This window comes from Alosa pseudoharengus, unplaced genomic scaffold (assembly GCF_046254945.1).
Source record: "Alosa pseudoharengus isolate Yale_2024_CS ecotype anadromous, Long Island Sound unplaced genomic scaffold, YU_APseudo_1.1 YU_APseudo_1.1_scf_19, whole genome shotgun sequence".
NCBI lineage: Eukaryota > Metazoa > Chordata > Actinopteri > Clupeiformes > Clupeidae > Alosa > Alosa pseudoharengus.
The window spans coordinates 16,603,123-16,618,786 of record NW_027468657.1 but is presented as its reverse complement, the minus strand read 5'-3'; the positions used below and the strand labels follow the sequence as shown (position 1 = coordinate 16,618,786).

Below are 15,664 nucleotides of genomic sequence, written 5' to 3'. Positions count from 1 at the left end.
CATTATAATTTTTTGAATGAAATTAAATGTGTAGGACAATTGCTTTGGATAATCGAGATGAAGTGCATAAATTAAGCCAAATAGCCAAATTATGTCTCTGTCAACTCTGATATATCACACACAACAATATCTCCGTCAACAACTATAGAATGGATAGCAGGACCAAACTTCACAAGGGAGTCTGTATCACCCGAGACAGTGAGAATAGCTACAGCTGCATCGGAGAAGTCTGGCAGGTCAATTTCTTCTGCCTGAAGAACATGACAGTAATTAGTTAATGAGTAGAGTAGTCAATGAAAAACACTACATGTGTATTTAATATAATATGAAATACCAGTGAATGAAAAGTTAAGGTAAAATTCCCAAATATGACATTCTTGGTGAATTACTGTAGTATGATTTAATTGCTAATCTGGTGGCTAGGAAGATGGTTGTGGTTGTTGTCTTTTGGCTGCAAGGTAGTATCAGAGAGGGCTGAATAGAAATAGAGATATATAGAGAAGACAAAGTAAAAAAGAAGAAAGAGTGAAAGAGGACACACAATTTAATCAAAAACTTACATTCCAGGTCTTAAAAAATCTATCTTCCCACAGGAAGATGGGAAGGGCCTGCAGAGTAATTTTCGTAGCTCAGTAAGTAGCGATGCACTCTTTGAAGCAGGAGACCGGGGTTCAATTCCTGCTCACTGCAACAATTTTAAAGTTGCATTTCTCACAGCTAAACCAAGCTAGATAGAGAGATATAGTATAGAGAGATAGAAGGTTGGGCTTGTGGAACTATAGGCTACATGGTCCTCACTTTAGATTGGGGGGCTGCAAAATGTACTACAAATAGGTAAGAAAGGTCTTATAAGCGTATTAGTTATCCACCTTTTTGTCTTATACACCATTAACAAGCATTAACAAGCTGCTTGTTAACACTTACAACTGTTAACAAATATGCTTGTAAGTAACCTTAAAGGCTGCTTATTAACACTTACAAGCTGCATGTTAACAGTTAGTTAATGTTGTTAAAGGATAACAACAGTTAACTAACTGTTAGTAATGAATTGTTAACTGCTTATTATGCACTGTTAATACCTAATAAGCACATGTTATTCTAAAGCGTTACCAGATTCTTTAGTAGGCCTACTATGAAGCAAATAAACTGTGTTTTTAGGGCAATGCCATTTCCACCACATCACAATGTCATTTCCACCACCAAAAACCAAAGTAGCCTAAATATTTTTTAGTTTTTCTTATTTCTTCCAAGGACAAGAAAAGTATCATAGTTGAAGAATTACCCTGCAGTGTTACTTTGCATTACATCTAGCAGCTAATGCGAACCATATAGCTTATGGCAGCTTATGGTAGGCTACTAATAACATGTTTAAAAGTGCGCTGCCTGTTTGTGCGTGTCATGTGTTTGATTTCCAACTTATGAAATGTTGCTTTGGTGTCTAACCTGCGCGGCCAAAGTAGGTCACACCAGAAACCGTTGATAAAAAGATCTTTGGCAGCGGCGTAACAAACCAATGGTGGGCCCAGGTGCGAGAGCGCTACGCGGGGCCCATTCCAACGAACTTTGGCCCAGGATGAATTAGCTCTGATACATGCAATACACATTAAGGGTGACTTCAATTGTTTATACAAAGGGCCTGAGGCACCGAAGTAGTTTAGTAGTTACAGATTACAATTTCAAATAAAAAACACACGACTACATATCCATTACATGTGAAAACATTAAAAAATAATTTTATTAACAGCCTGCAGGCCAGGATAATCTAATATTACTGCATTAACATCAACTCGCATGGAATTATGGGAACACTCAATGCGCCTCTTCAACCCTCTGCTGAAACTGCAAGCGTAGATTGCTTGCTTATAAACTTGCACTGTGCAGAAACAAAACTTAATGTAGCCTAACTTATTTAACCGTCCAGAAACCAAATAAAATCATTCATATGCATACAATCCCCAATATGCGTGAATTAGGCCATTAGAAGAAGGCCATCTTACCCCTTTCGTTGTGCAAAATCGTCAATGATGTTCCCAATATTTAATGCTCTGGCTCTCGTATTTTCAATGGACAGGATAGCTAACCCACGGAGCCTGTCCTGCCCCATGCTGCTCCTTAGGTATAGGTCTTAATAAGTTTGAGTTTGGAAAAAGATCGCTTAGCTGTTGCCACAGTCACAGGCAATGTCAGAAACACTCCCCGAATGTGGATGTTACACTGTCATAATCTACCACCAAGATTTTGGCAAGTTGAAAAATAGATGACTTCTGTGAAATCTCTGCTTTAAAGCAAGACCTGAATGAGAGAAGTTGTGTTGGGAATGTCGGTGCAATGTCCCTGCTATAATGGTCTGATAAACGTCTTGCCTTTTCAAGCAGTTCATCATCACCTGCGAGTTGAAGAGTCATAGGACGTAAAGACTCAAACACATGAAAAGTTTCCCCGCATAGGACGTAAAGATTCAAACACATGAAAAGTTTCCCCGCATACTTGCAAATCTTTGGGAGAGCTGACTGATTATGATGCCCAGAGTTGCATTAAATACCTGCACTTTGAAGTATCTCTCTGCATCGGTTAAGCGCTCATCTTCCGATAGATCGTCAAAGTGACGCTTCACTCTCCGTGCTCTAACATTCTAAAGTTCTAAAAAAAAAAAAAAAAAAAAGGAGGCAGGGCTGGGGTAGTGACGGGCCCCGGGAGGTCACGGGCCCTGGTGCGACTGCACTTGCTGCACCTACTATAGTTACGCCACTGATCTTTGGTAATAAGGGTGTAACGATTTCGATTTTATATCGAAATCGATCGAAATTACATCTCAATCTCGAACTTCGAACTTAAAAGTAGAATCAACGATGCAGCCACACCCCCAATGTTACGTCCAGCATGTATGCCAAGACGCACAAACACACATGCACGTGCTGAACTGCAGCGTCAACACTCCTCTAATTTTAGGCTGCAGCCAGTTAAAATATACACATCAACCTACCGAAATCAAAGCCCTTCTTTCTACTTTGAAATCACCGGTGTGGAAGTATTCGTTCATTCACGTCAATTAAAACTAACTTAGCCTACTCAATTTAGCAAGTGAAAAGATGATTAGTAGTTACAGTCCAAAGTTACTTTAAGGCTTAAAATGCACATTGATAAGTACATATTGAATGAACACTAACCTTGGGTCTCTTCGGAGTGTGCTGAAACCTTTTTTTAAAATTAACATTCTGTGTTGTTTCATTCTACTATGTTCACGTCTCTGTTTTAGCCTAATGTTAGTTCTGTTTACATTATAACCTCACGGTTGGAACGGTTTCAAAATAAAAGCCCCCCGAAACAGAAAAGGAAAAGGCCAAAAAGAGTACATAACATATAAGGAATGCATTAATAGTAATATTTAAAAAAAGATTGAAAATCGAATCGAATCGTGACTTTAAAATCGAAAATTACATTGAATCGAGGATTTGGAGAATCGTGACACCCCTATTTGGTAATGCTAAACCATAGGGGAGACCGGGGCTGGTTGGAACACTTTTCACTCTCGGTTATATTTCTCCGTCTTACAATGCGTTGAAATGGTCAAATTGTGATTAACTGAAAGCTTGGGATCTCAGCTACAAAATGTATACATTCAATGTCAACAAATGATCCCTTGTTTTGAGTTATTTATGATTAAAGTGGTGTTGTGCATGTGTGCATGCACGGGGTTGGTTGGCACATGTAGTCGCGGTTGGTTGGAACACATATTTTATAGTCCTTTGCAGTACTCCTTTTGGTTTTGTTTGAAGTGCTCATCTATATCACTGCCTGTAGGGCTTTGCTGATGTCTTTCCTGTGTGTTTTTCTTCAGTAGGGCCCACCGTCAAGACCAATTTGGTCCCTACCGATTTTTTTTAACTTCAAATGTTTAAAAATGTCTGAAATGCTTCCAAATGTAAAACTATGTTCAGTAATTACAATAACAATGTTAAAATAAAGATTGATGATGTTTTTATGCATAAAATACAAAGTTTATAGATTTGTCACAAAATAGCCATGGTATGTGCCAACCAACCCCAAAATCAGTGTGCCAACCCGCCCCGCCCACATTAGGTCAAACTTTTTTGCACAAATGCTGTTAGCCTGCTAATATCAGTCACCTCAGGTTTTCAAACTTCATTTTAAATTATAGATGAGTCCCCTAGCAATCAATTATAATCAATATTTTTTTTTTTATCCCTAACTATTACCCTTCTAGGATGTATTTAGTGGGAGGTGCATATTCTAAGTTTTGACACTACAAAATTAAAAAGTTGTTCTCACCTAAAGGGTTAATGACCTGGAGACCAGTTACATACGTGAGTTTACGCTACTCAATAAGGCCGTCAGTTTAGTGTTGGAATTTTGTTGCAGCTCCCTCTAGTAGCCTGGATATTAACAGTGTTTCAACCTGCCCCTGTTCCAACCAGCCCCGGTCTCCCCTACTGTTTGTCTGTCCAGTTTCCACTAAAGTAGTGCAACAACAGGCTGGCTAAACTTAAGTTAACTCGCTATAAAACATGCAGCTAGCCCGCAAAAGGTCTCTCTTACATAGCCTACACTTTAGCTGAGGTCTGCCCGCTGGAAGACGGTACACAAATAAATAAACAAAGTACACCTTCATTAAGGCGCGTTCTTACCTTTGTGTAGTAGCAGTCTGATGATGATTGATGGATCATCTCACTGATTGCTTGCAGCTTGCCTGCCTACATCCGGGTGCGTAGCAGTCCTTGCAAACAATTAGTCTTAGGCCTACGATGTCAAAGTGTATCAATTTACTAACTGCCACAATCGATCGTAGACTAGTTAATTCACCATTCATTGGGATTTCCGATTTTTTTATTGGTTTATGTTGGTTTGTGTAGGTTATTAGGTTATTTGCCATGTTGATATGAACCTAACCAATGAAGTTGCACGTCTTTATTACGTCAGACGTAATTTCAATCCACTCTTGAAAGAAATGAGTTTGGGGGTCAGTTCTACTCATATACTAAGAGGTAATCTTGTCAAAATAATCAATAACTGGGAAACCAGTTGAGTGAACTTAAAACTTTTGTTGTGCCTGAACAATATGGCATCTTTGAGTACAGCTCTGCAATTGTATTGAGTTTACAACACTGTTGGGGAATACAGTGCCTCATGTATGTCTTTACTCTATAAACAAAACTCTGAGCAAAAGTGACATTTTGTGAAGTCAATTCTTTGTTAGGCTATGTGATGACACACCATTTTACTGTAGGACGTTCGCTATTAAGTTCACCATGCTTTCGTTTTCAAAATCAAAGACTAGTTTTTGTTCTTTCTGGATTGAAATGGCATTCAGAAAATCAATGAGAAAGTCCACGTTTTACGTTTCCATATCAACCTAAATTAACAAGGCAGTGGATCAGTCTGGGTCTATTTTAAATAAATCACGCCTCTTTCATGAGGCTGCCTTGATTTCGAACTTGTGCGCTGTGGATGTGACAGAAGCGGGAATGGGAGAATATGCATAACTGAAAAATGCGTAACTGAATAAAAAAGGGCTTACGCACAATTTACGCGCATCTGGGAGAATTTGGCCAAATGTGACTTGCCAAAAAAACACCAGTTTTGTCAAATCTGGCTTGGAGTCCTCCAAAGTGCCCACTGTTGTCCAAAAAGTGACCGATGTTCAAGACACTGATGAATCTTGATCTTGGAGTTCAATTTAGAAGTTTGTTTCGTCCTTTTGTCCTCCAATTTGGCTTCTGCTCAGTCTGGGGTCAATTTCCCTCTCGTAGCCGCATCCAATGATATAGTCCCATGCTATATTAAAATAGGTGAAAATATGTGCAATAATATGTGTAGTCACATATTGTTAGTTTTAATTTAAAACTTTTTAACATTAATATAATCCATTAATATATCATCTGTTTTACCCTAGTACATACCAAAAGTATGTGGCTATACATAAGAATTTCTTAGATTTCATTACTTTCTTGGAAGAAATTAGGCATTCTTTTAATGACCTGTAAGGGTACCAACAAAATCTGTCATGACTGGATATGCTGAAAATGTTTCTAGAAGTGAGAACATGTCTTCAGTAAACTGTGGTGCTTTCTTGTGATTCCTTTCAGAAAGCAATGGAGAAGATGTGAACTAGAAGCCAGTGGTCAAAATTTAGAGCAACAGCATCTAAAACACATTTTCCAGGTTTGTGATTGCCAACAGTATGCTTACATTTGTTGGTATACATTCAATATTCATGCTGATATTTATCAGTATGAGTGTTGTGTTTTTACTCATTGTTGTAGGTATTAAATAGATACTTCATATTTTAAATAGAAACATCATATTTTAAGTAAACAGAACAAAACACACTACAGGTGGTATGGTTTGCATTGTTAACACATCACCTTAATGGACTCTATCCAGGAGTTGAAATTAAAATTTTGGCTCATGAGATGAGCAAAATAATTCAGAATTTCAACCCCTGCGATATGAAATATAAAGCGACACTTTCAAAACAAGGCCAAATCAAAACTTGCATCACAATAATTACATCTTTAAGCCAGGAGTACACCGAATGGACTTCAGAGCATTAGCTATGATGCTCACCTAACATTAGATATTAAGTCGTTGGCATGGTGTGTGCTGGACTTTAAACAGAATGATAATGATGTTGCGTGAAATGCAACTTTATTGTTGTATCCCTGTAAAATAAAGATATGTGTTCTCCAGGTGCTTGAGGAGAAGATCATCACCTTTGTGAAGAATGAGTTAAAGAGATATAAGTCGATTCTGAGTCCAGATTACAAAGAAAATTTTGAGAGGAAAGAGGAGGATGAGAGTGATGCCAGAAAAGGAGCTCTTAAGATGGCATTGCACTTCCTTTCGAAGATGGAGAGGAAAGATCTCGCTGACATACTACAAGCTAGTAAGAATTCTTCTTTTATGTTAGATAGCGGAATTAGGAATAAACTTAACATTTGCCAAATAACATATATTTGTCAACACTGTATTATGTGTTTTTTCTGTGAAATAGATGAACTGGATGTAGATGGTCAGGCTGAGCTGAAAATGAATCTCAAAAAGAAGTACCAGAGTGTATTTGAAGGAATTCCCAAGCAAGGAGGCTCTACTTTGCTAGAAAAGATCTTCACAGATATCTGCATTATAGAGGGAGGAAGTGGAAAAGTAAATGAGGAGCATGAAGTCAGGCAGATTGAGTCCAGACACAAGAGATCAGCTGGACAGGAGACATCAATCAAATGCAGTGACATCTTCACACCCTTACCTGGTCAAGACAAACCAATCAGAAGAGTTATCACAAAGGGGGTAGCTGGCATTGGCAAATCTATCTCTGTTCAGAAGTACATCCTGGACTGGGTTGAGGGAAATGAAAACCAGGACATCCACTTCATATTTCCACTGCCTTTTCGGGAGCTCAACCTCATAAGAGAACTGCACTCCTTTATGGGTGTTCTCCACCACTTCTTTCCAGAAATTAAGCAGTTAACGTTTGACAGACAGAGAAAGTACAAAATGTTGTTTATCTTTGATGGCCTGGATGAATGTCGACTCCAACTAAACTTTCAGAAAAATGAATCTTTGACTGATGTGACACAGGTCACTTCATTGGATGTTCTCCTGACAAATCTCATCAAGGGTAATCTGTTTCCTTCTGCTCTGCTTTGGATCACCTCTCGACCAGCAGCAGCCCATCAAATCCCGCCTGAGTGTGTTGACCGTGTCACAGAAGCTCAAGGGTTCAGTGACCCACAGAAGGAGGAATACTTCAGGAAGAGGATCAGGGATGAGAATCTTGCTGGCAGCATCATTTCTCACATTAAATCTTCAAGGACCCTCCACATCATGTGTCATGTACCAGTCTTTTGCTGGATTGCAGCCACTGTTTTTGAGAAGATTCTGGGCTCTTCAAAAGATAATCAGATTCCAAAAACGTTGACAGAGATGTATACCTATTTTCTTATTTTTCAAACCATGCAGAGGAGCCTGAAGTTTGAAAATGTGTATGACATTGATCCACAATGGAACTCGGGCGTCATTATTGATCTTGGAAAGCTGGCTTACGAGCAGTTAGAGAAAGGCAATCTGATCTTTTATGAAGAAGACCTCAAAGAGAGTGGCATTGACATCAGAGAGGCAGCAGTATGCTCTGGCATCTGCACCCAGATCTTTCGAGAAGAATCAGGGATTTATCAGGGAAAGGTGTTCTGCTTTATGCATTTAAGTATCCAAGAGTATCTTGCAGCTTTGTATGCATTTTTGATTATGGCAACTGAAAGGAAAGACATAATCTCCCAACATCAAGCTCTGTGTCCTTCAGTGGAGGAACCCATGGTCATTTTACACAAGTCTGCTTTGGACAAAGCCTTAGAGTATGAGGATGGACGCTTTGACCTATTTCTGCGTTTCCTTCTTGGCCTCTCTCTGGAGTGTAACCAGACCCACTTGCGTGGCCTACTACCGAAAAGACAAAATCAGATGGACAATAAGGAAACAATCAGTTACATTAAGGAAAAGATTAGGGAGATGCCTGCATCAGAAAGAGTGATCAACCTTTTCCACTGTCTGAATGAAATCAATGATCACTCTTTAGTAGAGGAGGTCCAGAGCTTCCTGAGTACAGGGACACTTTCTGAAACAACTCTCTCACCTGCCCAGTGGTCAGCTCTAGTGTTTGTGCTGATGACATCACAACACAAGCTGGATGTGTTTGACTTGAAGAAGTACATCAGATCTGATGAAAGTCTGCTAAGGCTTGCGCTAGTAGTGGAGGAATCCCAAACCACTCTGTAAGTATGATGGCAATGTGATTTCTCAGAAAGGGATAATGGCTATATTCTGTGAAGAATTTTCTAATTTCATTTAGAAGCACTTTAACATACAGCTAAGGTCCTTTTCATTGATTACCGTCACTGATAACTGGTTTCCCCCTTAAGGTTGAATAGTTGTAGGCTTACTGAAAGGAGCTGTAAAACACTGGCAGGTATCCTCAGCAAAGCATCTTCTAAGATGAAACATTTGGATCTAAGTGACAACTGTATTGGAGATACAGGGGTCCAAGAACTCTGTAATGGACTGGAGAACCCAAACTGTGCACTGGACACACTCAGGTAAGACATTTGACTCTTTAGTAATCAGCTCTGTACTGTAGTAATGTGTATGTGTGTTAATTTGTCATAAATAATGCTTATTTGTAATCTCAGAATTGCTATAATTAAAGGTGCAATCAGTGATTTCGCAGGATTTTTGTCTTTATGTTTATATTTAAATTTATTAGCAGACACGGTTGTCCAAAACAACATACATTATTTGAACCAAGGACCAAACAAAACATGCCAGACACAGGCTGCCCCTGATGTGTTTGTTTCCAGTTGCCCCTAATGTGTTTGTTTCCACCCGTGATCGGATAGATATGCCACGCATGTCAGAAGACACAGAGCTATCATTTGATACCAAGTACATCCTTCTGGGTTATAAAACAGACGAAGTGACAGCAAAATAATAATTTCATATAGCTCGACTTTTACCCCATGTTTTTGTCTGTTTTTGTGGCAAAGCAGGTTTATAATCCAACGCTATAGTGTGTTTCTTTATGGCAAAGCATGTTCATAATCCGGTTTTGAGATAGCAAATTCCTGCATGGCATCCAATTCAAGGCTTACATTGCATCCCAATTTGTTCAACAAAGAAACACCTTTTTTGCCATCACTTTGTTCATGGCAATGCAGTAAAAAGTTGTTGTAGAGAATCATTATGAGTGCATACACCATAGGCAGACACAGGCTAACACGCAAACTCGGGTTAAGTCAGGTCAGATCAGTTTGTGTCACAGGTGCCCTTAAAACAGTCTAGGGTTTTAAGGGTTAATCTTTCTAGATTACCAGGGTCTGGAATCAACACGCTAGTTATTCATACTTACTGTATTTGTTAAAAGATGTAATAAAACAGGTATAATCAATCTGAGATCTTAAATCTACTCTTTTAAAATCTGAACAAAACATGAATATCCATACATGTTATAACCTATATTCTTTAGTAACAGTAATCATTTTATCAATAGACTTTAAAATAGACATTGTATGAATGGATTGAAGATAAAAGAGCTAAAAATGTTCTTTTCTTTCTAGACTCTCATATTGTAGTATAACAGGAGAAGGATATGCTGCTCTGGTCTCAGCTCTGAAATCAAACCCCTCACACCTGGTACACCTGGACCTGGGAGGAAATGACCCTGGAGAATCAGGAGTGGAGCTGCTCACTGATCTCTATAATTTACTTAATGATCCAAAAAGTAAACTTCAGAGTCTGAGGTGAGAAAACATCTGAAAAGACCATAAGATTTGTACTGTAAGTTAGAGGTATAATGCTTCGAGACTCTGGAGTGAAGCTGCTCATTGAATTAAAGACTGGTTGAGATTATTCTTTCGAATAACTTTTTCAAATACTCTGGTCAATTATATTTACAACTTCAAGGGACTGCAATGGTATTGGGAAGAAAAATATGGGTATTGGGAAGAAAAATATATCCACAACATTGATATAATCCTTTCTACTCCAAAATATCATTATGGCGCAGATACATTGACGGCGTCCTTTTAATATGGAAGGGCACACTCAATGAGCTAAATTTCCTGATTTATGCCAATTCCACTATCTCTCCTTTACTATGGAACATAACAAGTCCATTGACTTTTTAGACCTCACTATATTTAAGGTCGAGAGCAACACCCTACAATCCACCATTTACTGCAAACCACTCAGTCGGAATACTTTATTAAGAGCGGACAGTAATCACCCGTCTCATCCAGTGGGCCAGTTCCTGCAAATAGAAGAAATTGGAGTACAACTACCGACTTTAATTTAAAATCAGCCAATCTAGCGCATCGTTTTGAACAATGCGGTTATGACCAAATCGACCATAACAAGGCATGGGACAGGGCTTTGAATACAGATCGCGCCTCACTGCTAAAGAAGAAAAAAACTTAGCCACAAACAACATCTAGACTATCTTTTTCCACTTGTTACACCCCAGCAGCAGGGAAAATAAAAAGCATTGTTCACAAACATTGGCATGTGTTGAAGAGTGACCTGATACTTAAAGATATCTGCGCTGAGCTGCCCAGATTTGTATGTAGGCGCGCCTGTAACATCCGCAATCGATTGGTCCACTCGTACATGACCACACCACTCCCTACCACTTGGCTATCTAGCCCACCACAGGGTTTCTATAAATGTGGAAATTGTGCGCAATGCTCCAATTCGACAAATGCCCATCACCCTTTGCCTTTAATGACTGATGTTGTGAGTATAGGTCCTTGGTAGTTTTGGGTGTATCTTCAGGTAGCCAACACCCCTTTTACACTCAATCACACTGTTGATAATCTTTATTAGTGCCTTACCCCCCATTCCCTCCAAGGACTCTGATCAAGATCTGACTACACATCGAAACGTTATGTCTTCTATTCACCTTTAAGTAAATAGAAGACATCTAAGCTGCACCGGAGTCCCTCTCCTTCTCTTTACATTATCTGTCCTGGCCTGGCTGCACCGGATTGTTGCTAAACGGCAAAAGCGCAGAGAACCTTACTTTGTCTCAGAAAATTGTATCTTTGGCCTGCTGCTTTAAAAGCATCTTGTGCATCACTATCCTATTTTTATGATCTGCAGTTTCTCTGCTGTTTTAGAAATCTGCTAGGCCTTTAACATCATGTCCATCTATGGTAAAAGACTGGGGATGCTGTGTAATCAGTCACTTGGTAGAGTTCAGACTGACTGCCAGGGTAGGAATTTCACGGCGGCCACGACGGCCCTGACCGTCGTAGCCCCTTGCGTTGGCTGTGATGCCCCTTTGAAAATCAGAGGTTTACAGGCCACGGTGGCCTTGGTGCCCCCTTCTTTCAATATTCTGCTTTGCGTCCTACTAATAGCAATTTTTATTTAGCCTGTGTGGCCTGTCAAAATAATCTTAGCATTCACAGCGCAAATTAATTTAGTCTTTTAGCAGTGGTGAAAGTGACAGCGCAAGAAAGAAAGTGCGTCCACCATTCTTCTCAGTTGAACTACTCGCGAAGTAGCCTACTCATCATCACACAGACATCACAAGTATCACATGAAAGAGCTTTTTCTCAGCTTTTAAATGATGTTAGCCGATAATTGCTGTGTTGAACGATTCGCGAGAAAAGTAAATAATATAATTCAATTTAATCATACATTCTACCGAAGGTTTTGCGTCCATGATCTCCCTACCCATTCATCTCGGTGGAATACTTCACGAACCCTTCTTTTAACACGACAAACCATATATCAGAATAAACAGCAGACCTTACCGAACACAAAGATGTAAAGCAGTCCCCTGTACAGTTAGCCGTTCCAGAGTAATCCAGTTTTGAATTTGCAGTAAATTTCGACATGCATGGATGTCTCCAAATTTGGGCTTGAAGTTTTACAATGTGTTTAAATTGTTCCACATAATTTCATAATGGGCCAAATACAAAATAAATGTTACAAATATCGCCTAGATATTGGTAAATCAGAGGACAGCTGACTAAGAGTTTGTGAAAGTAGCCTTAATGATCACAAAATGCTAAGCATGCATCTAGGCTATTTGAGTTTCTTAAAGCTGAGCTGTGCTTAAATTGTTCAATACATGATTTCATAGCAGGCCAAATATAAAATAAATCTGTAATTATTAGATGATCAGATGATTTACAGTTCTATGTAATATGTCATGTTTCATGTTTTTGTAACGTTTCATACAGTGATGCAGGTCTACTGCAGTGAATAGGCTAAATACAACTTTGATCATTTTTATATGCTACTACTGTATAGGTAACTTTGGCCTTGGTGCCCTCACATGTGGCCTTTGTGCCCCCCACCAAATATGCCCAACTGAAGGCCAAGTGGCCTTGCCCCCAGAATGGTGAAATTCCAAGCCTGCTGACTGCACTTCCTTAAACTATTTTTTAATGTCTGATGTCCTCTGTACACTGACTTATTGTGAGGTAGATTTCCTTACCACTTTACTGGTACTACACAGCACTGTGCACAGCAATGGTGATGCTTGTTGACAGAGGAACTCAGTATTTTATATTATGGTAGACTTATGGTACCCACTTATGGTCAACTCCCTGATTTTCCTTCAACATTCTTACATCTGTGTCTGCTCTCATGCTGACTTTGGTGGTGTTTACATACCAGACTGCTCCTCAATAGGTACAGTGGGCAGTGCTTCGACTTGGCCAGCTTCACTCGCGGTCTGCGCGTGGGATCACGCGGTATCACGCGACTTTAATTTGTATTTTTCCAGTGAGACGCTGCAACAACCCAAACAACCAGTAGATGGCTCAAGTGAGCAGGGTGTCTCGTAAAAATAAATGGAGCCTGGAAAACCTTACACAGACTTCACTACAGACTTTAGCAGACTGGTTTAGAAATAATTTAATAGCCAGAAATATGCCTGCCCTGGCCTAATAAAGAAATATTTGGTTAACTGCGAGTGAATCCCGTTTGCAGCCATAGAAGAAACGCAGGACAAATTAAACATTCTGGTTTTCTCCGAGTGCAACGATGATAGACAGACATAATTTGGACAAAATATAGAGCATATTAACCTCCGTTGCTCAGCCAAATGCCTTCCTGTTACGTCCTGTTATCACGGAGTTACAGGCGATAAACGAGTTTTGATGGTCACAAGTTTATTTCATTAGGGACTGTTCGTTATTTATTTAAGGGGCTACCGGAGGAGTTTTGGGAGCATTAGTCCAAAAAGACGTGACCCTCCCTCGCCAGCAAGACATTTTTCTATGACCCTCCAAAGTGATTATGAAAAAACGCATGACCCTCCCCTTCAATTGTTTGATGCCATAGGGTAGGCCTACGTTCAGACTTAGCGTCTTTTTCTGACAAAAGAAGTTATGCAGACCGCTTTTTCAGTTTGAAAAAAAAATCAGCCAGTGTTCTTGTTCCAAAAAGCAGCCGGAAGCGTCTTTTTGCGATAGACAAAGTGACTAACGTTACGTGTGGGTACAAAATGTTGCGGAAGAGAAAACTCACGTTGGCTATTGCTTTTGGTATGTTATGGTAAAGTTGTGAAGTCATGTCAAACAATTCCCTATGCTCAGACACTTAAACGAGTCTCTCAACCGGTGTTCTGTCACCTGTCGTTTGCACAATTTCATAAATAATCACCGGGACCGAAACAAAGCCTAGGCTACCTGTCAACTTTTTCCGGGTTTATATTTATATTTTATAGCCTATAACATTAGCTGAGTCACATATTTGGCCATAAGCCGTTTATCATAGGCTATCACGAAACCAAACTACAAAGGCGAACACTTTAACAGGGGGAATTAATGAATCATGCTGAACGCTATTTGTCAATGAGTTGAAACACACATGACATTCAAACTATTGATACATTGTGCACTATGGACACTGGTCTGTAGGCTACCATTGGACAAATAAATGACATTGACTCGCCATATCCTGACTCAGAAAAAAACATCTTCTTGCTTTTTGCCGCAAACTCAGCAATGAAATCATAGGCCAGCTTGCAGATAGCCTACGTCTTTTTCATTTCATAGAAGGGCGGATGGATGCAATCGCGAGGACGGCAATGAGTTGTTAACAGACATGAACCAAGACATAGCCCAGCAGCAATCTATATAAAATAACACATACTTGAAGTACCATTCACGATATGTTGTCAAATATTAAAGTCGTGGGAAGTTTACATAATTTAAGCTGTAGAATGTTTCATTCGTCCCCCTTAAATAACTCGAACGGTTTTGTTCAGAGCTATACATGCAACTGCTTTCGACAAAGGACAGATGTATGTTGCTAGTGACAAAATATTAACTTTCAGTGTTTTACAATGTCTTTGTCATGGGGAAGTGTTTTTCCCCATGCATTTATTCTAGGCTAGCCTGTCAGTGGGCTGTATTTTCGGTCACCAGCGCATGGCGTAAAGTTCGTTATTCACCGGCGCGAAGTTGAATTCGTTATTTTGCACCTTTATTTTTTAAGCATTGCGCCCAGGGGTGTGGCAATTAACAACCTAGGGAGGGACCTGGCGCATTGTCTAAAAATCGCTATCATACACCACCTAAACCTGGTCAGAAGTCAATGGCGAGTTGTTAATATGCTATTTTAAGAGCGCATGTCAACAGTCATATTGGCAGGTGCACGCACCATCCTTCTATCATTCATGAACGCACACCAGCGCACGTCCATGCAAAGCATTACAAATTGCACGATTACAATGGTAAAAATAATTAGAATAAAGATATTACGAAATACTGTACATCTCATGATGAGTAGTTATTCACCATCATTTGCAAATTGGTAATGACGGTTAAAAGTGATTAGGGGAGAGGCGAGAGACAAGTATGGAGCACAGCTGAAGACGCACTGTCACGAGATATAAGCAACTCCTCTGCAGGATAAATGTTGTTTTATTTAGTCATTTGAGCAACATTAGGGTAAGTGTTGCTTTTTCCAGCCTATGTTTTCTATGGTAACCCATTGTCAGTCAATAGTGAAAGTAACTGCATATAACTGTCTTGTCGTTGACTGACTCCTTGGTGAAGTTAGTTTCACTTTGCCAATGAGTTCAAATAATAGACGAGTGCAAATGCGTGAAGGCTATGCTAGGTTTTAGTAAAGCATG

At 39.5% G+C, this 15,664-nt stretch overlaps 1 protein-coding gene across 2 annotated transcripts in view; it reads left to right on the top strand.

Annotated features, from left to right (window-relative positions):
- Positions 1-15,664, top strand: part of LOC143132392 (uncharacterized) — a 151,276-nt gene that overhangs the window by 35,974 nt on the left and 99,638 nt on the right. For both annotated transcript variants that reach the window (XM_076291874.1, XM_076291873.1), the window contains 5 exons: positions 6,105-6,180; positions 6,709-6,904; positions 7,013-8,786; positions 8,934-9,107; positions 10,125-10,307. In XM_076291874.1, the coding sequence (XP_076147989.1) occupies positions 6,105-6,180; positions 6,709-6,904; positions 7,013-8,786; positions 8,934-9,107; positions 10,125-10,307 (2,403 nt within the window). The remainder of the gene's footprint in view (positions 1-6,104; positions 6,181-6,708; positions 6,905-7,012; positions 8,787-8,933; positions 9,108-10,124; positions 10,308-15,664) is intronic.